The 26,331-nt window shown below is 45.4% G+C and overlaps 1 protein-coding gene across 10 annotated transcripts in view; it reads right to left on the bottom strand.

The window, feature by feature from the left end:
• The window catches only part of DENND1A (DENN domain containing 1A), a 551,140-nt gene that overhangs the window by 45,261 nt on the left and 479,548 nt on the right, over positions 1 to 26,331 (bottom strand). For 8 of the 10 annotated variants that reach the window (XM_058445765.1, XM_058445767.1, XM_058445766.1 and 5 more), the window contains 3 exons: positions 25,373 to 25,444; positions 23,493 to 23,549; positions 13,163 to 13,294 (listed from right to left, as the gene is read on the bottom strand). In XM_058445765.1, coding sequence (XP_058301748.1) covers positions 13,163 to 13,294; positions 23,493 to 23,549; positions 25,373 to 25,444 — 261 coding nt within the window. Of the gene's footprint in view, positions 1 to 10,342; positions 10,651 to 11,140; positions 12,992 to 13,162; positions 13,295 to 23,492; positions 23,550 to 25,372; positions 25,445 to 26,331 lie in introns of those variants that run through there. The other 2 variants (XM_058445770.1, XM_058445773.1) reach the window with 2 other exon arrangements.

A 26,331-nucleotide genomic window follows, 5' to 3' on the forward strand; every position in this document is an offset into this window, starting at 1 on the left:
GAGTTTAGAACAAACAAAAAGGGCACTTAGAGATGCCCTATGGCATGATCACACAAGCACAAATCTGGGCCTTTCAAAACTACCAGATGGATTCTGTCCATCAGGATTAAGTTGAACCACTCACCACGAGAATGTTAGACCCCTGAAGTCAGGAACCGTGTCACTGCCATCTCTGTTTTCACAGATGTGGCACAGAGTAGGCATCAGTGATGATTTGCTGAACGAATGACCTAGGTTCTTAGCTTCTACCCTTCTCCTTTCCTAGCCCCAGGATTGCAGTGGACTTTGTCACACTTGAGTCTCCAGAAGCTATCACAGGCAACGGCAGACAGCTGTGCCCATTCCTACACCCTGCCTCCTACTTCCCTGGTCTGCCATGCGCTAACCTGCCATTTCTCTTCTGTCCCTCCTCTATCTGGTGCCCTGGTTAATGTCTGACCTTGACTCTCAGCCCTGCATGCTCTCTCGGTTTTAGGATCCCCACAGCTCTGGTATGAACCATTCTCTGCTGTGAGACAAGTAGACAAAGAGCTGAGACAGTGTCTCCTGTTTGGCTTCTGTGCACATTTGTCAACTTGATCTTCTCTCCCTTCTTTTGATAATGGCCCCAATTTCCTTTTCAGGAATGACCCCTTAGGTATGTGCTTCAGGTGGGGCCCTACCTGCGGCACACAAAATACCCTTGGCCTCAATAATTGGTTCCGATGGACATATAATCAGTCAGTCCAGCAAGTCAATGCCATGCCTTGCGTGGGAGTTACTAGGAAGTGACAGTCACTTTCCTGTTGGTCTTGCACCTGGAAGGATTGCAGGCATCTTGCCACCAGGAGGGGAAAGCCTGCCTGAGAATGGCCGTAGCAGAAGGGGCAAGGCCAATAAATGAAACAAACAAACAAACAAAAAATGGGGTCTAGGCTGGGCGCAGTGGCTCACGCCTGTAATCCCAACACTTTGGGAGGCTGAGGCGGGAGGATTGCTTGAGCTCAGTTCGAGACCAGCCTGGGCAACATGGTAAAACCCTGTCTCTACAAAAAATACAAAAATTAACCAGGCCAAAACGAATCCAGCAGCACATCAAAAACTTATCCACCACGATCAAGTTGGCTTCATCCCCATGATTATCTCAATAGATGCAGAAAAGGGCTTTGATGAAGTTCAACACTCCTTCATGTTAAAAACTCCCAATAAACTAGGTATTGAAAAAATATACCTCAAAATATACTTCAAATACCATATATGACAAACCCACAGCCAATATCATACTGAATGGGCAAACACTGGTAACACTCCCCTTGAAAACCGGCGCAAGACAGGGATGCCCTCTCTCACCACTCCTATTCAACACAGTATTGGAAGTTCTGGCCAGGGCAATCAGGCAAGAGAAAGAAAGAAAGGGCATTCAAATAGAAAGATAGGAAGTCAAATTATCTTTGTTTGCAGATGACATGATCCTATATACAGAAAACGTCATCGTCTCAGCCCAAAAGCTTCTTAAGCTGATGAGCAACTTCAGCAAAGTCTCAGGATACAAAATCAATGTGCAAAAATAGCTAGCATTCCTATATACAAAGCAGAGAGCCAAATCATGAATGAACTCCCATTCACAATTGCTACAAAAGAATAAAATACATAGGAAGGCAGCTATCAAGGGAAGTGAAGGACCTCTTCAAGGAGAACTACAAACCACTGCTCAAGGAAATAAGAGAGGACACAAGCAGATGGAAAAACATTCATGCTCATGGATGGAAAGAATCAATATCATGAAAATGGCCATACTACCCAAAGTAATTTATAGATTCAATGCTAATCCCATTAAACTACCATTGACATTCTTCACAGAATTAGAAAACACTATTTTAAAATTCATATAGAACCAAAAAAGAGCCTGAATAGCCAAGACAATCCTAAGCAAAAGAAACAAAGCTGGAGGTATCATGCTACTTGACTTCAAACTATACTACAAGGCTACAGTAACCAAAACAGCATGGTACTTGTACAAAAACAGATATAGACCAACGGAACAGAATATAACCTCAGAAATAAAACTGCACACCTACAATCATCTGATCTTCAACAAACAAGCAAGAGGGGCCAGGCGCAGTGGCTTGTGCCTGTAATCCCAGCACTTTTGGAGGCCGGGCAGGGTGGACCATTTGAGGCTGGCAGTTCAAGACCAGCCTGGCTAACATGGTGAAACCCCATCTCTACTAAAAAATACAAAAATTAGCTAAGTATGGTGGCACACACCTATAATCCGATACTTGGGAGGCTGAGGCATGAGAATCGCTTGAACCTGGGAGGTGGAGGTTGCACTGAGCCGAGATTGCACCACTGCCCCCCAGCCTGGGTGACACAGCAAGGCTGTGCCTCAAAAAAACAAACAAACAAAAACCCAAAAAGCAATGGGGAAAGGATTCCCTATTTAACAAATGGTGCTGGGAGAAGTGGCTAGCGATATGCAGAAAATTGAAAGTAGACCCCTTCCTTACACTACATATACAAAAATTAACTCAAGATGGATTGAAGACTTAATTGTATAATGCAAAACTACAAAAATTCTAGAAGAAAATCTGGGCAATACCATTGAGGACATAGGTATGGGCAAAAATTTCATGATGAAAATGCCAAAAGCAATTGCAACAAAAGCAAAAATTGACAAATGGGATCTAATTAAAGAGCTTCTGCACAGCAAAATAAATTATCATCAGAGTGAACGGACAACCTACAAAATGGGAGAAAATTTTTGCAATTGATCCATTGACAAAGGCCTAATATCCAGAGTCTACAAGGGACTTGAACAAATTTACAGGAAAAAAAATTCCATTAAAAAGTGAGCAAAGGACATGAACAGACACTTCTCAAAAGAAGGCATTCGTGTGGCCAATGAACATATGAAAAAAAGCTCAACATCAGTAGTCATTAGAGAAATGCAAATCAAAACCACAATGAGATACCATCTCACACCAGTCAGAATGGCGATTATTAAAAAGTCAAGAAACAACAGATGCTGGAGAGGTTGTAGAGAAAAAGGAACGCTTTTATATGGTTGGTGGGAGTGTAAATTAGTTCAACCATTGCGGAAGACAGTGTGGTGATTCCATAAAGATCTAAAGCATAAATACCATTTGACCCAGCAATCCATTACTAGTTATATACCCAAAGGAATATCAATTATTCTACTATAAAGATACATGCACATGTCACTGTAGCACTATTCACAATAGCAAAGACATGGAGTCAACCCAAATGCTCATCAATGATAGACTGAAAAGAGAAAATGTACGCCATGGAATACTGTGCAGCCATAAAAAGAAATGAGGTCATGTCCTTTGCAGGGACATGGATAGAGTTGGAAACCATTATCCTCAGCAAACTAGTGCAGGAATAGAAAACCAAACACTGCACGTTCTCACTTACAAGTGGGAGCTGAATGATGAGAACACATGGACACACTGGGGGAATAACACATACTGGAGCCTGTCAGTTGGGGGTGGGGAGGGGAGCCAGAGCATCAGGAAGAATAGCTAAGGGATGCTGGGCTTAATACATAGGTGATGGGTTGATCTGTGCAGCAAACCACCATGGCACACGTTTACCTATGTAACAAGCCTGCACATCCTGCATGTGTACCCTGGAACTTAAAGTAAATGTTGAAGAAAAAAAATTAGCAAGGTGTGGTGGTGTGCACCTGTATAGTCCCAGCAACTTGGGGGGCTAAGGTAGGAGGATGGCTTCAGCCTGGAAGGTTGAGGCTGCAGTGAGCCAAGATCATGCCACTGCACTCTAGCCTGGGTGACAGAGTGAGGCCCTGCCTCAAGCAAAACAAAACAAAACAAAACAAAAGCAAAAAACAAAAACCAAAAAACTGGGGTCTGATGAACATGACTGGATACCAAGCCATACCTGAAGCTAGTATAAGCCAACAATTTCTCGTTTGGGTTTTATGTCTCATGTACCCTAACTAAATGTAGACACTGCTAAATGTATTAGGTTGATGCCAAAGTAATTGTGGGTATGGGGTTGGACTGCCCTCTGGTACCTCCAGTGCTAGCTCCCACACATGCCCAGTTTTTACCCTGCATCTACTCTCTCATGCACACCAGGAAATCATCCAACATGCCTTTGGGGTCTAGGGGTGAGTTTGAGCCTACACCAGGTACAGGATACCAGCTTACTTGTCTTGGTTCCAACTGAGGCCCAGAAACATTAAGGAGGGCCTGAGATCTGTAAGGATACCAGGAAAGTCTCACTTGTGGTCCACCCTCCTGGGATCCTGAGCCACCTGCCCAGGTGGTTGCACTGGCCCTCTCACTACAACCCTGGAAACTGCCATGTTCTCAGCACAGAGTTGGGCAAGAACCCGAGCTTTAGAATAAACAATGTAGCTTTGAATCCTGTTGCTTCTGATCTGTGTAACCTTGACTAAGGCCCCATTCTTTGTGAGCCTGTCTCCTACTCTGCAAGAGAGGATACCACCAGAGACCCTTACAGGTTGGCTGGAGGGATTCAGTAGGCTAACCTACTGGAATGGCCTAGCATGGTCCCTGGAGCTGGAACAGAGACCCATTCCCTCTAGGTCTCAGTGTGGAGCTCGGTGGGCAGTGAGCAGTTCATCTCCATGCCCCTCCCACACTGCTCTTAGGCCATCCCAACACCTAGCACATATGGGATGATTAAATTGACCTTACAGTGCTCAAGTCCTAGAAGGAGGGATGGTCTGGAAGGTCTGGAGGGGTGGACTGAGCTTGGTCCCTAGCCCTTCTGCAGCCAACCTGAACTTGGGCTGAACAGAGGTGGTGTAGCTTAGAGAGCAAATTACTATTTTGCACCTGGATTTTCACTCGGCTGCTGACATTTCTCAGTTCTTCCATGGTACATCAGGAGCCCTGGCCTCACTGCGGAGCTCTCTGGCCTTCTCCAGCTCTCTATAACGAGAGGAATACCACCTGAGGAGGCCACGCTGAATGCCTAATCACACAGCTCCCGAATGTTCAACTCAATCATTATGAATGTCCAGAATCTGATTTCTCTTTTCTGATTGCCAAGTTTTTCCTTCCAAAATCAAATATGTCTGCTCAAAGGTGCAAACCCCAGCCTTGTTAACCTTTCATCAGAAAGCTGTCTCTGGGCTAGCCTGGGCTCTGAAAAAGTGAGTGCGTGTGGAAAGACAGGCCTAGCCAGCCACCCTCGTCAGGGAGACCTGACAAATGCACCACCAATTAGGGGCCACGCTGCTCTTGGTCATGGCAGTGAATGAGTCTAAACAACTCTGGACAGCCACCCCATGAGGACCGAAGGGAGGGTAGTGTCACGGTCACCCTATAGTGGGCACAGAGGCTGGATCAGAGCAGGAGGAGCTGGAGGGAGCGGAGTGGGGAGATCACCACCATACCTCTGCTCTCTCACACAAAGACATGGATGAGAGGGGAAGAAACAGGGGCAATGGAAAAGGAGAAATATGCTTTGGAAACCACAGGGGTTGAAAGAGAGGTGTGCAGGGTGTACTGCCTCATGGACTGTGGGCGCGTGACTGGGATGGGCAGAAAAAACGACTGGCTTGTAGACCGCAATGCTCACCACTAGGTACCTTCTGCCCCAACCTGCCCCATAGCCCCTTCTTTCCACATGTTTGACTCAGGCTTGGGCAGCATTATCTGCTCTTGCTGGTACCACCTCCTGGCCTACTCCCCCTGCCTGGTGGCACTGGGCCTCTTCTGGGCTTGGGTTTTGCCTTTCCCACCCAGAGGTGTAGGGACACAGGTCAGCTGCCATGTGTGCATGCATAGGGCCACCCCTGAGGGAGTGCGTGCTCTGAGAGCCTCGGTGAAGGCCAAGCACCGGGCAGACAGGGTGGGGTAGGAGGCAGTGTCAGCAAATGATTGACAGCCAGCTCCGCTCTTGCACATTGGGGAAAGAGACTGATATTTACCAGGGGACTGTGTGCCAGTGCTGAGGTAGGTACTAAAGGCAATATCTCATTTAATCCTTATAGCAACCTATGACGTGGACCCCTCTAGAGATGCGGAAACGGAATTTCACTGAGGCTATGTAACTTACCGAAGGTCACCAGCTAGTGAGTGGCACAGCTGAAACTTAAGTCCAGAACTGCCCAATTCTAAAACCTGTGCTTCAGCCACTCTACCTCATTGTATCCAGGAACTGATCCACATTTGCCTTTCAGCAGGTACATCTTGGGGAAGCAGGAGATTATATTTGCTTTCTCTCTCTCTGCTCTACAAATGGATCTTATGTATGTGTGAGCCTGTGTGTGTACATGATGTGTAATGTTTTTTCAAATACCATTTGAAAGTAAGTTGGAAGCATCGTGTTACTTCACCCCTCAGACTTCAGCCTGCCTCTCCTAGGAATAAAGATAAACCCCTAAAAAACTATCATATTAACATTAATCCCACATCATCATCTAACATTCCAGTCCATCTTCAAATTTCCCAACTTTCCCAAGAATGTCTTTAAAGCTTTGTTTTCCTTTTTTTTTTTTTTTTAAAACAGCAACAACAACAACACATAATCCAAGTTAGGTTCACACTTTGCACTTGGTCATGTATCCTAGTCTCTTTCACAGATAAAATCTTTACGCCTAATTTATCCTGTTGCTTGCTTCGCTTGATGTGACTCAAGGGATAACGGGCCCCTCCCTTCCCCTGACTGCTTTCCCCACTGTGCTGCTCCTGCACAGCTCTGCCCATCCTTGGGCACAGGAGAAGGGGGGTCCCAGTCCCTTGCCTCATTCCTCTCCATTCCCTTCCGGGGACACCTATGACTGACCTTAGGAACTCGGAAAAACACACAAAATAAAATGAGACAGGATCTAAATTGCTATAATACAAAGCTGTTTCTATTTGGAAACAAAATCTTTTTTTTGAGATGGAGTCTCGCTCTGTCACCCAGGCTGGAGTGCGGTGGCACAATCTCGGCTCACTGCAACCTCTGCCTCCTGGGTTCAAGCGATTCTCCTGCCTCAGCCTCCCGAGAAGCTGGGACTACAGGCACATGCCATCATGCCTGGCTAATTTTTGTATTTTTAGTAGAGACAGGGTTTCACCATGTTGTCCAGGCTGGTCTTGAACTCCTGACCTCAGGTGATCCACCTGCCTTGGCCTCCCACAGTGCTGGGATTACAGGTGGGAGCCACCGCGCCTGGCCTCACTTCAAAATCCTTCTTTATGGAAAGTGAATTTGGAAATAGTTTGTGACCACTAAGGGAATGTTCATTTTTCTTCTTCAAATGAATTAGAATTATAAGCATAGCAACAGAAATGAAACCAAATAACTTGCTGAATGCACAGCAAGTGCTTCAACAACAATTATTCCTTAATTTAAACATCCACACCAATAATAAAACCCCAGGATGTGCACTGACTGCCAGCTCAGTGCCAGGCCCTGCAGTGGACTTTCTGGTGGGAAGACAAGCATTAAAGAAAAATCGCAGGGCTGCGTGACAAGCGGCGTGTGCAAAGTTCTGGGGTAGCACGAAGACAGAAGTAACTCATTCTTCCTGGGGGAGTGGGGAGAATTTACCAGGAGGCCTGCTCTGGGATTGGACAGGCAGGTCATGAAGGGGCCAAGGAGGAAGATGGAGTCTTTAGGAGAGGCTGGGAACGGGGGTGAGGCGACCACTAGTGCATGCTTACAGTGGACCCGGCAAGGCCACATGGGGACTACAGGGAGTACCAGTTAGGAGGCTGTGAAACAGTCCATGTGAATGATTATGCTGCCTGCACCACAGCTGTGGCAAAGGTGATGGAGAGGAGAGGATGAAGTAGTGTTCAGGCGTGGAAGGAGAGGATCTGGGGAGAGGGAGGGTGGAGCCTGGCTCTGGATGGCCAGCCTGTGTCATTCACTGGGGTGGAAGATGGAGGAGTGAGTTTGGTGGGGAGTGTATGTTCAGACCAGAGGCCTGGGGTGTGCAGTATCCTGAGAACATAGGAGCACCTGCTGGAGGTGGTGAGGAGGCAATGGCTGAAGTGAAGGGAATTGCGTGTGGCTTCCAAGCTCAATGGGGCAGGAGGAATCTCTCAGGGCTCTCAGGGCACTCAGAGCCAAGGCTGCTGAGAAGGCATTTGCTAGCTCGGCCTCTTCTCCAGCCTAGCATGGGATTGGCACTAAATGACCTGGCTTATGACCCTGATGCCAGAATTCTCCACACGCACAGACAAGCCGGCAACCACATCCCAAGAGCTGTTCCTGGGGCTGCTATCCAGACCTCCCTGCCCCAGTTCTCTGGAAGCCACGGTGGTGCTTGGTTTTGGTTTTGGTTTAACCAGCTTTTCAAACTTTAAAGAGGTTTAGAAACCTTCGTTCAGATGGGAGAAGAATAGAGGCAGCACCTTTTAATACATGCTTTTTGCAATCTATCAGATTGGAAGGCAGACAACTACTTTGTTTGCAGATCAGCCATTTGGAGGCAATACAAAGAAGGGGGCCCTGGAAAGGGTTTGCTGTGATATTCTCAGGGAAGCCTCAGTCTCGGCCAAGGCCTAGAGCCTTGGCCATCTGCACTTAGGACTAGGGTCCAGTGTCACTGAACTCACACAATCAGGCCATTCTCTTAGCAAGGAGGGAGAGCTGCACACAGCCAAGAGAAGCAGAGGTGCTGCTGCTGCTGGCTTTGGAGTAGGAATTAGCTACTCATTCCAGCAACGCCGTCCCAGTGTGCCTCCTCATGAGTACGATGGGTAAAATGCTTTCTTCCTCACCCGCTGATGGCAAAGTCTCAAGTCAGTGCTCACGGATGTGAAAGCATCTATGGCTCACCCATCTTATTAAATGTAGGGAGCAGAGCAGTTTCCACAGGGGTCCTCGGGAGGGAAGCGGGTCAAGGCCAGCCATTCTAACCAAGGGGTGCCCAGGGTTGCCGGGGAGGACACCGGTCCCTCACTCCTTCTATAGCTGTGGGAAGAAGGAGCTTCCATTTCCTACCCTAGGAGAGAAAACCAGGGGGGAATCCTTGGCTTGGCCAGGCACCCTCTTGTTCAACCCTGCCCAGAGGAAGAGGAGGAATGCCTTCCCGGGGAGTCTGGGAGAAGGAACTGAGCTCCATCACCCCTTCCAGCTCCCTCCTGGGGAGCAGCCAGGGCAAGGCCCTCCCACAGCTCCTCCTTGCTAGGAGTTTATGGGCAGCTCTAACCTGGAGACACCTGCCATTGTCCACCTATCCCGAGTGGAGAAACGCGGTCTTCACATTCTCAGGTGAAGTGTTTGCAACATTTGCCTTCAGATCTAATGCAATATTCTCCTTTCAGGCTTATCAATAAACACAGCTGGCACTTTTATCTCATTTGACTGTCCCCTGGGCTTTGTTTCCCAAATGATACTAAACTTGAGAAGGGGAAAACAGTAATTTAAAGCCTCTCTAAACTGCGACATCTTCCAAGGCAGGAATAGGCATTCTCAAGTTGATACTTTTGAATTCTTAAAGAAACTACATGATCAGGAGGCAGAGGCTAACTAGAAACCTTTTTACTTTGCTCTTACAAGCTGAGGGGCCTAACAGATGTCTGCTTTAGAAAACAAATTATTAGCGACTTTGGTTTGTTGACAAAATATCTTTTTTGAGACAGGGTCTCACTCCGTCACCGAGGCTGGAGTGCAGTGGCGCGATCTCAGCTCACTGCAGCCTCTGCATCCTGGGTTCAAGCAATTCTCATGGCTCACCCTTCCGAGCAGCTGGGATTACAGGTGCCTGCCATGACACTCGGCCAATTTTTGTATTTTTAGTAGATAGGGTTTCACCATGTTGGTCAGGCTACTGACAAAAGCATCTTTTAATTATAGTGTCCAACTTGGGACTATGAGGTGGCCTATGACTGACTATGAAGTGACTATGACTATGAAGTGGGCCTGGAGATGAAGAGGGAGCCTCTGTGGGGCCCTGGGAGTGCTTGGAGCCTACTTCCCTCATTGTCTTTATCTCTCTGATTGGGCCTGTCCATCTGCTGGTCTGCCTCATCATTATGCCCCACAATGGTAGGGACTGAGAACTTATTTATCTTACACATGGTAGGTCTCAATAGACGGATGAATAGATGCATACTTAAATGAAGGAATGATCACAGCCTGGAAAGAGGAACTCCTCTGAGGCAGAGGGCAAGGCAGCGCCTTCTCTCCCCTGGCAGTAGCAGCTCTTGCCTCGACACTAAGTTCCCCTCTTGCCAGCCCCCGCTGCAGAGCTGCCGTCAGAGGTCTCTGTGGAGCTGCCCTGGCTAGCTGCACAGGCACCGGCTTTGCCAGGTGCAGAGATGAAGGCGACAGTCTCAACGGTCTCCATCCCCACTGGCAAGCTAAGTGTTCTTAAAGAACAAAATCCACAGAAACACAGACCCAAGGCGAGGATTTTTTTTAGGTTAAAATAGGTGCCCTCTCTGGCTGGTTAAGATGATTTTGCCAGGGCAGGGTACAGCAGCTTTAACAGACATATCACATGGCTGCAGTCCCTGCTTGTTTTGAGAGCTGGTGTGGGCTCGAGGGGTGGTGTCTGGGCTTGGGTTTCCAAGCTGGTGAAGTGGTCCTGGGCAGGTTCTTTCACGTCTCTGAGCTCCAGCTCTGGGTCAATAAAATGGGGCTAATGGTCCCTTTCTCAAAGGGATATGGTGGAGACAACAAAAAAGATACCAGGGAGTCTGTTGGTTTCTAAAAAAAGAGAATATATACCATTAGGGCTACGTGAGTGCGTTAGTGATTCAAAGAGGAACACTTAAAATTGTTTTATATGTTAGAAAAAGCTTGGACTAGTACATCAAGCCTATAATTTTACCAATGGCATCTCTGAAGATGAGGCTAAGATGCTATAGATGTCAGGTCTGAGTCTTGTTTACAGAAAACTATCAAGTAAAAAAAATAGTATAGATGGTAAGAGAGTGTGGTAAAAACTTTTGAAATGAAACTCGAGACTGTTCTTTGGGAAGAATATCAAGTCCTTAAAACTCATGCCTGCCGGTAGTAGGTGCTCTAGAAACGGTACTTCTTACGGTCAACAGCCCATCAAACCAGGGACCTGGGAAAAGACTCAAGGACAACCTACCATGAGGGCAAAGCTGGAAAGAGTTAAAAGAAAGGGGTCGTGGTTTCCCTGGCTCAACCCCCCCTCCCCCTGCAGCTAATCTGTCACCTAATGAAGAAGGGGCCGGCATAAGTGAGCTAGCTGGCAGTTCACTTACAGCAAACTGATTAAGAATGTTCAACCAACAGCAGACTGTAGACCTTTCCAGATAAAATAAATAGAGTGTAGACTGTATGCAAATGTGTTTGTCACTTTGACAGCACGTCTCAATTAAGGCATCTCGCGGCTGTGGGTAGGCTCTGCGGCTGCAGCTGGAAGGGAGAGCCCGCTGCATGGCTGATACTAGGGGCTTGACCTTAATCCGCATGCACGCATTAAAAAAAAAAATCCTGCCTTCCTGTACACTTGCATAATGCTGGCAGCCACGTGAGGGAAGTGACAAACGGGGAAAAAAAAGCCACTTTCATCCTCTCCAGTTTGCAGACCTGTGAAGGCACAGACAGCTCTTATTTCAACAGAGTTTGGGGTGGCTTTTTTAATTGTTTATCCCCCACCCGTGCACACACACATACTCTTATTCTGCATTTAGCTGGGAATGACATTAAAGAATCTCTGCTTCTGGCTGAAATGGAAAGAAGGTCTTTCTCCATTTCAAATAGGGCCTCCTTTTTTTGTGTTTCGAAAATGGAATGTTTAACACCATGAAATCCCTCTCCCCCGCCCCCTCTTTCTCTGTAATGGGCTCCAAACTCCAGTGAGGGGCTCCTTTCATGGGAAGGTTAGTGTGTGCAGGAATGAGGACAAAGGAAAGCAGGAAGCTGACTCTGGAATGCCACACTGGCGACAACCAGGGGCTGTGCTTTCAGCAGACACAGACAGGGAACTGGGGTGCAGATTGCTCCAACAGGGCCTGAGCCTGGGGCTGGGGGGAGGCAGCTCTTCAGGGGAGCAGACACCAGTGCAATTTGAAAATATTTATTAACTAAATGAGTATCACCCTGTGGATTCTTCTTTCTTGTGTTTCAATTTTTATAACATCCTTTTAAGTATAAAATCAGAAAAGGGGATGAACCTCCCCAAGTTAAAGATGTATAAACGTATATTATCTGAAAATATTGATTAGAGAAGAGTGACTTTTATGTTCCAACCAACTCACCCCTTACAGTAATAACCTAGAGAAAGAATTTTGTTAGTTTCGTTCATTTCTGAATAGCTCAATGCCTGGTGCATAGTAGGCACTTGATAAAGGTCTGTTAAAAACAGGAATGTAGGCTTCTAGGTCCTTTACACGTGGTGAAATATCAATCACATTTAAGATAAAAATCATAAAGACTTAATCATGCGTCATCTAATAAATGGCTACAGAATCAGGTGATTTAAAAATAAATAACCTTGCAAATTCTTGTTACAGCCATATCTTGCTAAAAGAGCCATTTCTCATAAATCTCTCCAAATGATGACTTTCACTAACCAAAAGTCAATTCAAGACATGTAGGAAAGGGTACACAATCTTTTTTAACCAAAAATATAATTACAAGTAGGAAGGGGATACAAAATTTTAGTTTCTATACAGAGTGCAATGTTTTACTTAAGGGAAAAAAAATTAATAGACAATTTTTCAAATGCTCAGGTAGTTGAAAACAGTTGCTTAAAAGATTGAATCTCTAGAATTGTAGCACGGGTGTTTACTCTCAGAAGCACAACTCCTGATATTGATTTTCAGGAGGTACATTAATAAAGAACTCCTAATTGATTTTTTTCTTAAGACTTCACTTGTTGCCTTTTATTTGAAGGTGCAAAGAAGGGCCCGGGATGTTAAAGTGTTCTAATGAGATGCTTAGCTAACAGAGGCACCTTAAGCAGAGTGCCTTGGAGTAGGGGAGGCAGCAGTGCATTTAATGACTTCATTCAACAGTCCCGCTCATTTATGACCTCAGCCGTGCTGTCTCCTCAAAATTTTTGAAAATTTGCCTGCAAAACATGTTTGCACCAAATAAACATTTAAAGATGTGAAAACCTCCATGGAGCTGCACTGCCAAAGAGAACTGAAATGAAAAACTGTCTGCTGCATGTGCTACTGCTGCTGCTAAAAACAAAAATAAAAAAATCAAAATGGACAGGTAGGAGGGCCAGGGTACACACCTGTCCAAAGTGGACTGTGATTGGCCGCCGGTCTTCTCGGAGCTTGGGGTCCTTGGCCTCCACCAGTGGGGATGGTGCAGTCTTTGGCAGCTGCTCTTCCGGGGTGGGGGCGCAGCCATTCTCGGCAATGTCCTAAAAGGAGAAGGATAGTCGGGGGTTGGCATTGGGGTTCTGGCACCCATGTTCCCTCTCACCCCACAACGAAGAGGCCTGCCAGGCGACTCTCTCCGTGACATTCCGAGCCTGACCTCTTGATGAAGATGGAGGGAATGGAGGGCTAACTTGGCTCTTTGACTTTTAAGAACTAGAGAAACCCAAACCATCCATGTGAAGTTATAAAGATAACATCATAATTCACAACAGGGGGGAAAACAATTATTATTGTTCATCCTACTCTCTTAAACAGCCATTTTCATTTTTATATATTTACTTTGTCCACATGCAGACATTTAAAAATTACTTGCAATCACAACTCATGCATAATTTTATATCCTGCTTTTCCCCAATGTATTATAAGCATTTTCATGTTGCTACAAAGTCATTACAAAAATAATTTTACTGAATGCATATTTCATTGAGCAGATATACAATAATTTAATATACCACAATTCAACATTCCACTACTATTGGGCATTTAGGATTCTAATTTTTTTTAAACATTCAAAATGCCAGTGATAAATACTGCAGTTTTTCTTTCTTTCATATTACTTCTTTTTATGGAAATCCCCAGGAATGAAATTACTAGGTCAACAGATATAAACATTTTCAAGGATTTTTATTCATCCTATCAAATTGCTTTCCAATTTACACTAACTATCAACAATGGATGCATTACCAGTTTCACGGTACTTGTGAGCTGTATCATTTAAAAAATGTATCGCTAATTTAATAGGTGAAAAATTCGACTTGTTGCTTTAATTTGCATTACTTTAATTATGAGTATGGATACTTTTTCCACATTTGTTTACTGATGATGTTGTTGTTTGTGAATAAGATGTGTTTGTTCCTACCCCTTCTTACTCCTCATCTTTCTGGCAGGAAATAAAAAGATTGCAGTCTGAATCAGGACTCTATGACTTGGGAAACATTTAGGGACCAAAGAAATCTTTTTAAATCCAGAAATTTACATTTAATTTGTGCTTCTGACGACTGAAGTCAAATTATCAGGAAAAGAAAAACCCCAATGTGCAAAAGGCAGGCCATGGCTCCGGTGGCTGAAGCTGGCAGCTGACTGACTATACACATGGGTCATTTGGAACATAGATGTGGCCACTGATGCAATAAGGGTCCCGTGTTTTATTCAAGCCAAGGAAGTTGCTTAAATCTTCATTGGAACAAGGCAGAGAATACATGTACAAATAAATATTTAAATAATCATGTTTCTTACCAAATAAAAATAACTCAGCCAGAATTATATAATGAACACAAGTTCCAATTATTTCCATTGCAAAACAAATACACACTTTGGTCAACAAAACATATCCCCTTAGTACTCATTAAATTCTGCACATGAGAAACTTGATACTTGGTTGCTCCTAACTTCTCAGCTAAGAGAGAATGGTGGGACATGGAGGAAAGTAGTCCCTTATTGAAAAATAATGTATTAAGGAAGAAACATATATACATCTCTAAGACTCAGTTTCCTCATCCGTGAAATGGGCATATGGTAGCATGAAGATTAAAGGAGACAGATAATACAACTGAGTGTGAAGAACATTATTATAGCTATTCAGTAAATTATAGGAATTACCATATTACTATCAATTACTACCAATTACTACCATTACTACCAGTGTTTGACCTCACACATTCAGCTGCCTACCAGCTGGCCTCCTTTCCTAAGGAATCAAGGCTGCCTATAGAGGCCAGACCTGAGGAGTCTGTACTGCTTGGTAAACAACAAAGGGAGATGATGACCTCTTGGCTTTACAGGGAGGGCTTGGATCAGGTGGCCCACGTTTGATCAACCAGTCTCAGCCAGGCTGAGGCTCAGTGATGAAAGAGGTTGTCAATGGACAAACAGAAACAGCTCTTTTGGAAAGGGGCTGTCCAAAGGTGCTCAGGTCAAGTGGAAAAAGATGGGGAGGGGTTCCATCTGTGCTAGAAAACAACAATGGGCAAAAGGGGCATTTTGGATCCAGGTGAAGATCCTACAGGATAGATATGAGAGAATGAATAAGGTCAAACATGAACAAATTCACTTTGGGTTCAGGTAAAATTTTGTGCGTGGGTGTGTGTGCCTGTTTGTGTTTGGCTGAAAAAAAAAATGAAGCTGCAAGGTAGTATGGTAAGAAGATATGGGTATTAATAGAAAACTCTAAGGTAACAGCTCTTTAGAAAAAAAGAACAATTCATGTAGTAGTTTTGGAAAAAGTGTCTTAGTTCACGCTTATAAGTAAAAATACTATCTTCTAGTTTTGTTTTTCCCATTAACTAGTTGTCTAATCTTTCCAATTCACTCAACCTCTCTGCACCTATTGCCTTATTTTTGCAATGGGAGACTACCACCTGCTTGGCAAACGTCAAAGCTACTGGGAGAATGGGTGAAATGAGTTATGAGGAAGCTTTGAAAAATGTCACAGCACTGTGCAAATTGAACCTCAATTTGCAAAACGGAGAGAGCACCTGCTAAAAAGAAGAGCTTCCCTGTGTGGACGGCCTACCCCTGCGCTTTTCCAGACCCTTGACCTTCATTCTCACACTTAGTTCCCACAATGATCACAAGGTAAATGGGATTATCCTGCTTTTATAGGTGAGGAAATAGGGCTCAGAAGGGGTAACTTATCCAAAGTCACATAGTTAGAAGGTGGAGTAACCCAGAGCTATGGGAGTCCTGGTGCTTTTATGCCACATCAACCCATAATGACAGCACAAGTGAAGGTATTCTGAATTAAGGAGCTGCTCAACAAGTGCTCAGATGTAATCTTCTCCTCGGAAGCTCCTGGTTACACTGATCATAGGCTGCCATGCTTAGCACTATCTTATTTTTGTATCTCTATCAACTGTAAGTTCGTTGGGGTCTGGGTTCTCCACCCTAGAGCCTTGAATCTAGCACATGCTGTCAAATCTTTGTAAAGTGGAGTTAAACATTTGGAAGGGAAATGTGTCCAATACACAGATGTACCTGTGTGTCAAAAAGCAGTGCTGCACCTTCATTGATTAGAAGATCCAAAGATGCAAAAGGTTTCTTATAAAGTCCTGTGGTTCAGGCCACCAATTTATTAGCCTCTTTACTATTTCCTCCACCTGAAGAAGGACAACAGCTTCCTCTCAGGATGCCACAGGCAGCAGAATAGGAGGAGCCCAAGTCAAGAAAGAAATAGAGGCTGGGTGTGGACGCTCACGCCAGTAATCCCAGCACTTTGGGAGGTCGAGGTGGAAGGATCACTTGAGCCCAGGAATTTGAGACCAGCTTGGGCAACATGGGGAAACCCCGTATCTACAAAAAAATATAAAAATTAGCTGGATGCAGTAGTGTATGCCTGAATTCCCAGCTGCTTGGGAGGCTGAAATGGGAGGATCACCAGAGCCTGGGGAGGTTGAGGCTGCAGTGAGCCGTGATCAGGCCACTGCACTCCAGCCTGGGCAACAGAGTGAGACCCTGTCTCAAGAAAAAAAAAAAAAAAAAAGGTGGGGGGCATTCAAATTCTCTGTTCTATCTCCTGGTAGAGATCTTATATATAGCAGGGAGCTAATAACAGCAACTTTTGATACCCATAATTAAAGAAACTGTGGCCTAAGCACTAATGTAGCTGTCAGCAAAGGGCTTGGGAAACAGGTACTCTCATACCCTTCTCGTGGGAATACAAATTGGCAATTTATATGAAAAACCTAAAAGATGTACATGCCCTTTGGCCCACTGCTCCCATTTTTAGAAATTTATCCTAATGAAATAATATGAATTTCTTGTAAGTCTTACCTATGCAGGTATTTGCCTAGAAAAAATTGGAACTCATGTAAGGGTCCAACAATGGGAATATTAAATAATGTATATATGTCCATCAGATAAAATCTGATGTAGTCATTTAAAATAATGACATATGGACCTGGTGCAGTAATCCTAGCACTTTGGGAGGCCAAGGTGGGCAGATCACTTGAGGTCAGGAGTTTGAGACCAGCCTGGCCAACATGGTGAAACCCCATCTCTACCAAAAATACAAAAATTAGCCAGGCATGGTGGCAGACGCCTGTAATCCTAGCTATTTGGGAGGCTGAGGCAAGAGAATCGCATGAACCAGGGAGGCAGAGGTTGCAGTGAGCCGAGATTGCGCCACTGTACTCCAGCCTAGGCAACAGAGTAAGACTCCATCTCAAAAAACAAAACAAAACAAAATAAAACATGTGGAAGAAATATTTAGTGGTCTGGGAAATGCCCAGGATACAGTACATGAAAATGCAGGTTATAAAATGAGATTACTTTTTGTTCCTCTGATTTGCTGAGTTTTCCTCAATAAACATGAATTTTGTTTGAAACAGGAAAAAAACCGACCTTCTAAATGTCATTTTTAAAAAGCAGAAACAAGAAGCTAGCAGGAGGGTTAAACCTGCTTCTTCCCGAAGGGTCACACAGGAGGAAGACGCCAGACAGAGCTACAGATCAGGGGCCACCACAGGGTGGCAAATCTCTTCCTGGAGCCCCAAGGCACAGCTCAGAGAGTTACAGGGGTCCTGCCAGTTCCCGTCCCTCGGTAAAGCAAGGCAGTCAGAAAGTCATTGTATTCCTATCATTTTCCTTGAGTGTTTACTGGAATCAGAAGCCATGACTATGCTCTAACCTCCAGCCCTCTGAGAAGGCAGGCACGGCATACGGTTAAGTCTCTGGACATGAGCCTCCATGAAAAATCGGGGAGGCAAGGACCCAGGGTCTCAGGAGACTAGAGGACAAAGAGGGTTCTGGGTGGTCTTCGGTAGAGACTGGGGTGGGAGCTGAGGAAAGGACTTGTGAGCTAGCGATGAGATAGTAGCGCCCCAGGCCCAGGGAGGCAGACAGCAGGGCCTGCTGTGGCCCAGCAGCCAGGGCATTCCACCCATGGGCTGCCCCCAGGCAAGGAGGTGGAAGGTTTGAAAGGTCTGAAATGTTTTAACCAAGACAGTGACTTGGTCAATGCTGGGTCCTACAAAGATTCCTCTGGTGGTCGTATGGACAACCTCAAGGGAGGTGATCCATTCACGCTGGACATGGTCTCCAGGTGTGCGCGTGTGGTTATTTGGGCAGAATGGCTGTTTCAGATGTGGGACATAAGAAGACAGAGAGGCCCAGATGCAGTGGCTCATGCCTGTAATCCCAGCATGTTGGGAGGCCGAGGTGGGTGGATCACCTAAGGTCAGGAGTTCGAGACCAGCCTGGCCAACATGGCAAAACCCCATCTCTACAAAAATACAAAAATTAGCCAGGTGTGGTGGATGCCTGTAATCCCAGCTACTCCGGTGGCTGAGGCAGGAGAATCACTTGAACCTGGGAGGTGGAGGTTGCGGTGAGCTGAGATCACACCACTGCACTCCAGCCTGGGCAACAGAGTGAGACTCCATCTCAAAAACAAACAAACAAAAGACAGACAAAAGGGAAACTCTCAATTATTCAGTGCCTACTAAGTGTTGCTGTCTAAACACATCATCTCTTCTACTCCTTCCAACGATCCAGCAAAAACCTGTATTTCCTCTAGTTTACAGACGAGAAAAACTAGGTTCAGAGAGGTCTCGTAACTTACCCACGGTCACACAGTTAATATCCTACACAACCAGCACTGAGCCCCGCTTGCCTGCCTCAGAAGCCCAAACACCACACCACCATGTGGGGGAGTTGAAAGGCCCCTATGGGCAGAGGCCTTCCCGTCTGACTCACGCTGCGGGTGTGAGAACTCCCATCTCCATTTACAGACTCGTGCCGTACCCTTCTTTTCCCAGCCCACCTCACAGCACAGCAAATGCAAATTAAAATATGAATATTGATATCAAAATAGTAACCAAAGTTGGAATTTCTGTGATTGAGGCTGCAGTGTATTTTAATGTGTCGGGAGACAGGGAGCTGACAGTTGTGTGATAAGGTGTGAAAACGACTGTTCTACAAGTCTACCTAGCTCTCCCGGCCCCACGCATGCTTACTCACTCCCTTCCATGGGAACAGTTTGGCCAGAAATTCAAGACTCTGTGAAACCAACTGTGAATTTGCTCCTTTCAATCACAGAGACTCTAAATCAACAAGCTTGATTTGTCTTTTAAAGATCAAAGATTTGTAATCCCAGCACTTTGAGAGGCCTAGGAGGGAGGATCGCTTGAGCCCAGGAGTTTGAGACTAGTATGGGCAACACAGCAAAACTCTGTCCCTAAAAAAAATTAGCCAGGCATGGTGGTGGTGCATTCCTGTTGTCCTAGCTACTCTGGAGGCTGAGGCGGGAGGATCCCTTGAGCCTGGGAGGTCAAGGCTGCAGTGATTGTGCCACTGCACTGGGAGACAGAGTGAGATCCTGTTTCAAAACAAACAAAAACAAAACGAAAAGAAAAGAAGATCAAAGATTCAGAAACTTTACAAAGGGCTGTGAAATGGGCCCATTTGGCTAAATCATTTCGATACCGAAGAAAAAAGGGAAAAATTTCAGGGGTTCCTCAACAGGCAAGAGAGGACATCCCTATATGCCTATCTTAACGTTGCCTGCAGGTGAGGAGAAATGTATTTGTGGCCACTGCTTTTAAAGCAAGGCATTCTCATGCCAGCCCTGCATGGTGCTGCAGTGGAATGCAATTTGTTGACAGTCATGAGCCCATCCAGGAGGCATTCTTCCGGCAGGGAGACACTCCAGATGAAAGCACTACACTCTTCCTTAGAAAGCAATGGCTGGGTAGCATCTTTGCCATTTCTTCTTTTTCCTAATTTTGAGCAAGTCAGACTTCAAAGGAGGCCAAGCTATAGAAGAACCTGACCACCTTGCTCCATTTATCTAGAGAAATATGTTATCCATCCTTCTTTTTTTGTTGTTGGGTTGAAGCAGAGCAGGTATGGAATAAAGCCACACCATCGGATCTATTAACAATTATTTGCCAATGGTCACACAGATATTCTGAAAGCTCCGATTTCAAATGCTTTGAAAATCTGCAGCACAAATGAACAAGGGATGGAGAAGGGGCCCAGCTCAGTCATATTAGAGATGGACCCTCCACACACCATGGTGACCTCTCCACAGGTCGGCCCCACATTTTCTATTTGCAATTCAAACCCAAGGCGAGGGTGAAGAGGGCAAGCTTGGGTTCTTGATTATATCTGCAAGGTCACCATTGCTATGCAGAGTTAGAGGAGGCCAGGTGGCAACCCAGCACATTTGAAAATTGGATCTTTGTTGGAAACTGCCTCGATTTCATGGCAGAAACCAAACTTGAGACGTCTATATTAGAGGCATCTGGGGAGTCACGAGGTACATTCGTTGCCAGATAAAGGGGAGGAGGGAAAGGGGAGAAGGACAAAAAAAACCAAGGAAATATTTTCTACTGCTATGTGAGAGGTCAGGTGCAGCCAAATACTAAATTAGCTCAAGAAAGGGCGCTGGAGAGTGCTGGAGCCCCAAGTCCCGTAGATGCGAACAATGCTAGAGTTTCAATTACAAAATAGCTCTCTTCCAAGAACAACTGCAAAATATCAAGTCTGTGGAAATCTGTACGACCGAAGGGGGGAAAAGTGAAAATTGAAAAGGGTGCACTAATAGATCTGTCAACAGTCCGATGGTGACAAGTCACATTTCTATAAAATGCCTTCACCATTTGTGTCACCTGAAATGTACTGACACTCTCTATAGAACATTATCTCCTGAAGCTATTCTTGAAAAGACTGGCAGGGGGATGGGAAGGGGAGGGAGACATCTGCTTTAGATACTATCAAGGAATGGAAAGGGAGAGAGAGTGGAAGGAAAGTGATCTAGATTGTTTAAACAAACCTTTGTACAACCACATAAAAAAATTTGAGCTTAATTGGTTATTTGCAGAAATGTTACTTATCATAAGAAGGGGATTTTCCTAAGGCCAGAGGCTTGCACATACAAGTAGGGAGGTAAGGTGATGACTGTAGCTTAACGGTCTGCAGAGAGTGGATCTGACCAATGACAGTGCATGGGGCCTTTGGCTGAGGAGGGACCCCTTTCTTTGCTTACTTCAGGGGATATTCTAATACCAACCAGAGCCTAAGATCCAGGCATCAAGGAGGGAAAACTCTCCGCTCCCTGCCACTCTGTTTTATATCTGCAATCCATTTCAGCTACATGCAACTGGGATGGGAGATAAAAAGGTATATTTAGGGACTTAAATAACATCCAAGTAAAGAATGCCACCTGCCAGTCTCTGGCAGGGTGCAAACAGACTACAGTTTAAGGTCTATCTGGATTTACATTACAGACCTTTTATTTCAGGATGTGAATCTCAGCTGTTAAAAATCCACTCTCAGCTGAAACTAAGAATTTAAATGCTTAGTCACAGCAAATTATTTTCCAATTAAAAGAAAGGAATCAATTCCTTCGACCCTTTCAAGTTAATTAGAGGTCCTTTCTGACTTCAGAAAATTAAAACTGCTTTCAATTTTTTAAAAACTGCAGAGCTAGACAAAGGGCCTTATTAGAGTGGTACGTTTGGGGGCATAGGGATAATGAAGTAGGTGATCCCAAACATCTTTTGGAAAACAAAACTTGTTTGAGGAAGGCAGTGTGCAATGCAGTAGCGGTAAGAACACACAGCCACCAGAAGTCAATGGAGCTGGAATCCAATTCTGGCTCTGCTAGGCTCAAGGTGGCCCTGGGCAAATGACTTCACCTCTGAACTGTGGTCTGTTTACTCACGAAATGGGAACAATACTCCACAGGGCTGTTCTGAGGACTAAATGTGAAAGCTCCTAGTCTGGACCACCCTTAAGAGGAGCTTAAAGAAGGGTGGCAACAGGCCAGGCGCGGTGGCTCACACCTGTAATCCCAGCACTTTGGGAGGCCGAGGCAGGCGGATCACGAGGTCAGGAGATCGAGACCATCCTGGCCAACATGGCGAAACCCCGTCTCTACTAAAAATACAAAAATTAGCCAGATGTGGTGGCACACGCCTATAGTCCCAGCTACTTGGGAGGCTGAGGCAGGAAAATTGCTTAACCCGGGAGGCGGAGGTTGCAGTGAGCTGAGATCGTGCCACTGCACTCCAGCACGGCAACACAGTGAGACTCCGTCTCAAAAAAAAAAAAAAAAGGTGGCAACAATCATGATGATGATGGCATTTATAATAATATAAAAAACCCCTCCCTGTTACAGTAACCTCACTGTCTAAGTCGAGAAATTCAATCTGGGGGCATGAAAAAGAATGAATTAATGGCACTTGCAGCAACCCGGATGGGATTGGAGACTCTTATTCTAAGTGAAGTAACTCAGGAATGGAAAACCAAACATTGTATGTTATCACTCACAAGTGGGAACTAAGCTATGAGGATGCAAAGGCATAAGAATGACACAATAGACTTTGGGGACTCGGGGAAAGGCTGGGAAGGGGGTGAGGGATAAAAGATTACAAATTGGGTTCAGTGCATACTGCTCAGGTGATGGGTGCACCAAAATCTCACAAATCACAGCTAAAGAAATTATTCATGTATCCAAATACCACCTGTTCCCCCCAAAGCCTATGGAAATAAAAACATTAAAATAAAATAAAATACAAAAAAAGTCAGACAAAAAAAGAAAAGAAAAAAAAAGAGATTCAGGCTGGGGGAATCTTAGCCAGGACATAGCCGGGATGATATCCCACTTTTACTGACGGCGGGTGAAGACAGAGCCCTCCCCTCCCCACTCAGAGTCTCAACAGCACCCACTGGGTTCCGCTCACTTGGTCCCCCAGGGCGAGGTAAGCCCACGGCATTCTGCTCAACCCCACCCCCTGTGCTGTGTCTGGGCAGTGGCCACATGCATGCTGGACCATGGCAATCATTCCCTAGAGATGCTCCTTGGTTTTGGTTACAACCGGCTCTGGGGCAGAGGTCGGCCATAGTGGGTGGGCAGTTGCCAGATGGGAACACCAAGCCAATTTCTACAGACGCCTGTGAACTCAGGCCTGGTGGGGTGGGCAAGGGACAGCCCGACAGTGGCAACTCTGAACTTGCTCGCCTTTGTGGGTTTAAGCCAGAGTCTTAATGTTATTTGAAGACAGTTTTTTGTCTGTGAATATTTATAACAGTGTGAAAACTCCCGGACAGCTGGTAATGCATTTTGAAGTGTGTTAACAACACTGTATCAAACAGCCCTCTATTGATCCCCTCATACTTTTTTGTGGCCATGCATTTCATACATGGTGCTTATACATTTTGAATAAGAACTTCAAGTACCTTTTGCTTCAAGCGGTTTTTCACCTCTTTTATTCCCATTTTTGCATGATCTTTTGCCTGCATGAAAAATTAATTTAAGTTAAGATTCCCTTTCTGTTTCCAGCAGGGACTATGCTTGATTTCAGTCCGTCGAGAATCACCTTCTCTGATTACTAGAAAAAGGAAGGAAAAATGGGATCATCAAGTCGAAAACATAATGGCTATGAAAACAAATACAACGGTAAAAGGTTAAAAAAAAAACCCTTAAAGAGGCTGCAGAGATTTTATTTTCTGCATTTTGATGGCACAGATTTTTTTTTCTTTCCCTTCCAAAGCCCTTCTTCTGCTCTCTATAGTTATTTATCTCAGCAGCCTGGTGACAGCTACCAGTAAGAGTACGGCAGCCGTGTTTCTGGCTGGAAGATTCAGAATATCCATTCTATTTCACCAGGGCAGGGCCCCAGGACCAATTTTCTGCCCAGACTGAATGGCCGGAACAGACACATTGCTGGGTTTCTACAGTGCCATTTCCTAAATCTCATTTTGGCAGACACCCTGGCTTTGATTTCAGGTCATTTTAGACCTGTGTGGTTCTGCTGGCAGCCACCCACCCTGCTAAAATAACTACAGCTTAAGCACAGAGAGGACTAACAAAATTAAAAATGGAAATAAAATAAAACCACCACGCTTCAGTGGCTCACGGTCAAATTAGCAAGCAAGAGAAGTCACAAGAAAAAATACTTGATGCTTGTGAAAGATGGAGCACTGGGAACACATGTGCTCTCCTATTTTCACTCCTCTGTGGACACAAGTCTTACAAATAATGCATTTCCTATAGGGCAGTGATCACAGAGATGATGAAGAATTTGGGACAAAAATTAAGTGGTGTATGCCACCATGAACACTCTTCAGGAACCTGCAAAGGAGCTGCTTTATTTTGACCCAATAATGGGGATGCCTGCAGGAAGGCTTTGCCAGACACCAGATAGACCATGCTTCCGGGTCTCAGAAACAGAGGCAGGGTCCAGCCACCTAGTCTACATTTTAAAAGCTAAAACCAGTAGCCTCCAATTTCTCTACTGTGGCAAATGTGAGCACCAACACTATAAATTAAAAATGTCACTGAACTGGCTATAATAATCTGCTAAATAATTTGAAGAACATTGAGACCTTTAGGAAAGAGCTCAGCAGCCTGAGTCATCTCTGTAATAGAGGACAAGGTATACTTAAGAGTTTCATTGCTTGGCTGGGTGCAACAGCTCATGCTGGTAATCCCAGCACTTTGGGAGGCCAAGGCAGGAGGACTGCTTGAGCATAGGAGTTCAAGACCAGCCTGGATAACATACTGAGACCTGTCTCTCCAAAAAAAAAAAAAAAGCCAGGCGTGGTGGTGCACACCTGTAGTCCCAGCTACTGGGGAGGCTGAGGTGGGAGGACTGCTTGAGCCCTGGAGGTCAAAGCCACAGGCCGGGCGCGGTGGCTCACGCTTGTAATCCCAGCACTTTGGGAGGCCGAGGCGGGCGGATCACGAGGTCAGGAGATCGAGACCACGGTGAAACCCTATCTCTACTAAAAAATACAAAAAATTAGCCGGGCGCGGTGGCGGGCGCCTGTAGTCCCAGCTACTCGGAGAGGCTGAGGCAGGAGAATGGCGTGAACCCGGGAGGCGGAGCTTGCAGTGAGCCGAGATTGCGCCACTGCACTCCAGCCTGGGCGACAGAGCGAGACTCCATCTCAAAAAAAAAAAAAAAAAAAGCCACAGTGAGCTGTGATCGCACCACTACACTCCAGCCTGGGCAACAGAGCAAGACCTTGTCTCAAAAATAAGTAAATAAATAAAGAGTCTCATCACGCTAAGGGACTGATGTGTTTTGGCTCCTGAGAGCAAGACCAGTACTTACGAACTTGTAGACAGTCTTCATGGCCGGATTTGCTTTGGTCTTTACAGTATTCAGAATTGCTCCACTTCCTTTCTATAATAAAAATGTCAATTAGCAATCTGGGCTGAAGACAGAGTCATACAACACCAACAAAGACTGCTTCTCTTCAACTGAGTTAAGCAACATTTCAAAGGTATGTAAATGTACATCGAGAAATGGGCCTGGATGATAACTTGTCCCTGCCAGTCAGTTATGGTCATGGCGGAAGGACTCTGGGTGGGAGCTGTGGGTGGGTGTGTGTGGACTGGGGATGAGGAGTGTGAATTGGTGGAGGGAGACTCTGGATTCAGTGCTCTGCTTGGCACCTGTTCCCTGGCTAGAGGGAACTGCATCACAGGCTGCCTAAGGCAAGGGCTTCCCTATGGGCATCTGTGGCTTTTCGAGATATTCTAGTTACCACGGATGACACTCAGGTAAGTTTAATAACCGTGGACTCCACAGCTGACACCAAGCTGGGGCAGAAAGTGGGGCCCTGATCAGCCAGGATCATTGGGAAATATGTTGCCCTCACCGTGCAACTTCCTTTTCTTTCCTTGGTTTTCTGTGTTGTTTTTTTAAATCTCTCTGGTAGGCTGCCTTCCTTAACATCTAAATCTTGAAAAAAGGAAAGAATGAATAGCCACAAATGTTCACCATGGCTTTAGTTAAATCCAACACAGCAATTTCTTGCTCACTTTCTTTAGGAGCAAAAGTGGGAGGAAGGAGGAGGGAAGGCCTTCCCGCTCCTAAAGGAGGCAGTGGAGGGCCCTGAAGTGCACAGGGCATGTTTTCATAGTTGTCCATGAATCCATTTCTCAGTCTCATCCCTGCAGACACGTCGTGAGGGTTCTGAAGGCGCCAGGCCAAGGGAGGCCTGGTCTCTGCCTTCCAAAACCTCCAGTTGGAGAGGCGGGACAGCACAGTAAATAATTACAAAAGCA

Source organism: Hylobates moloch, unplaced genomic scaffold (genome assembly GCF_009828535.3).
Source record: "Hylobates moloch isolate HMO894 unplaced genomic scaffold, HMol_V3 SCAFFOLD_10, whole genome shotgun sequence".
Classification (NCBI taxonomy): domain Eukaryota; kingdom Metazoa; phylum Chordata; class Mammalia; order Primates; family Hylobatidae; genus Hylobates; species Hylobates moloch.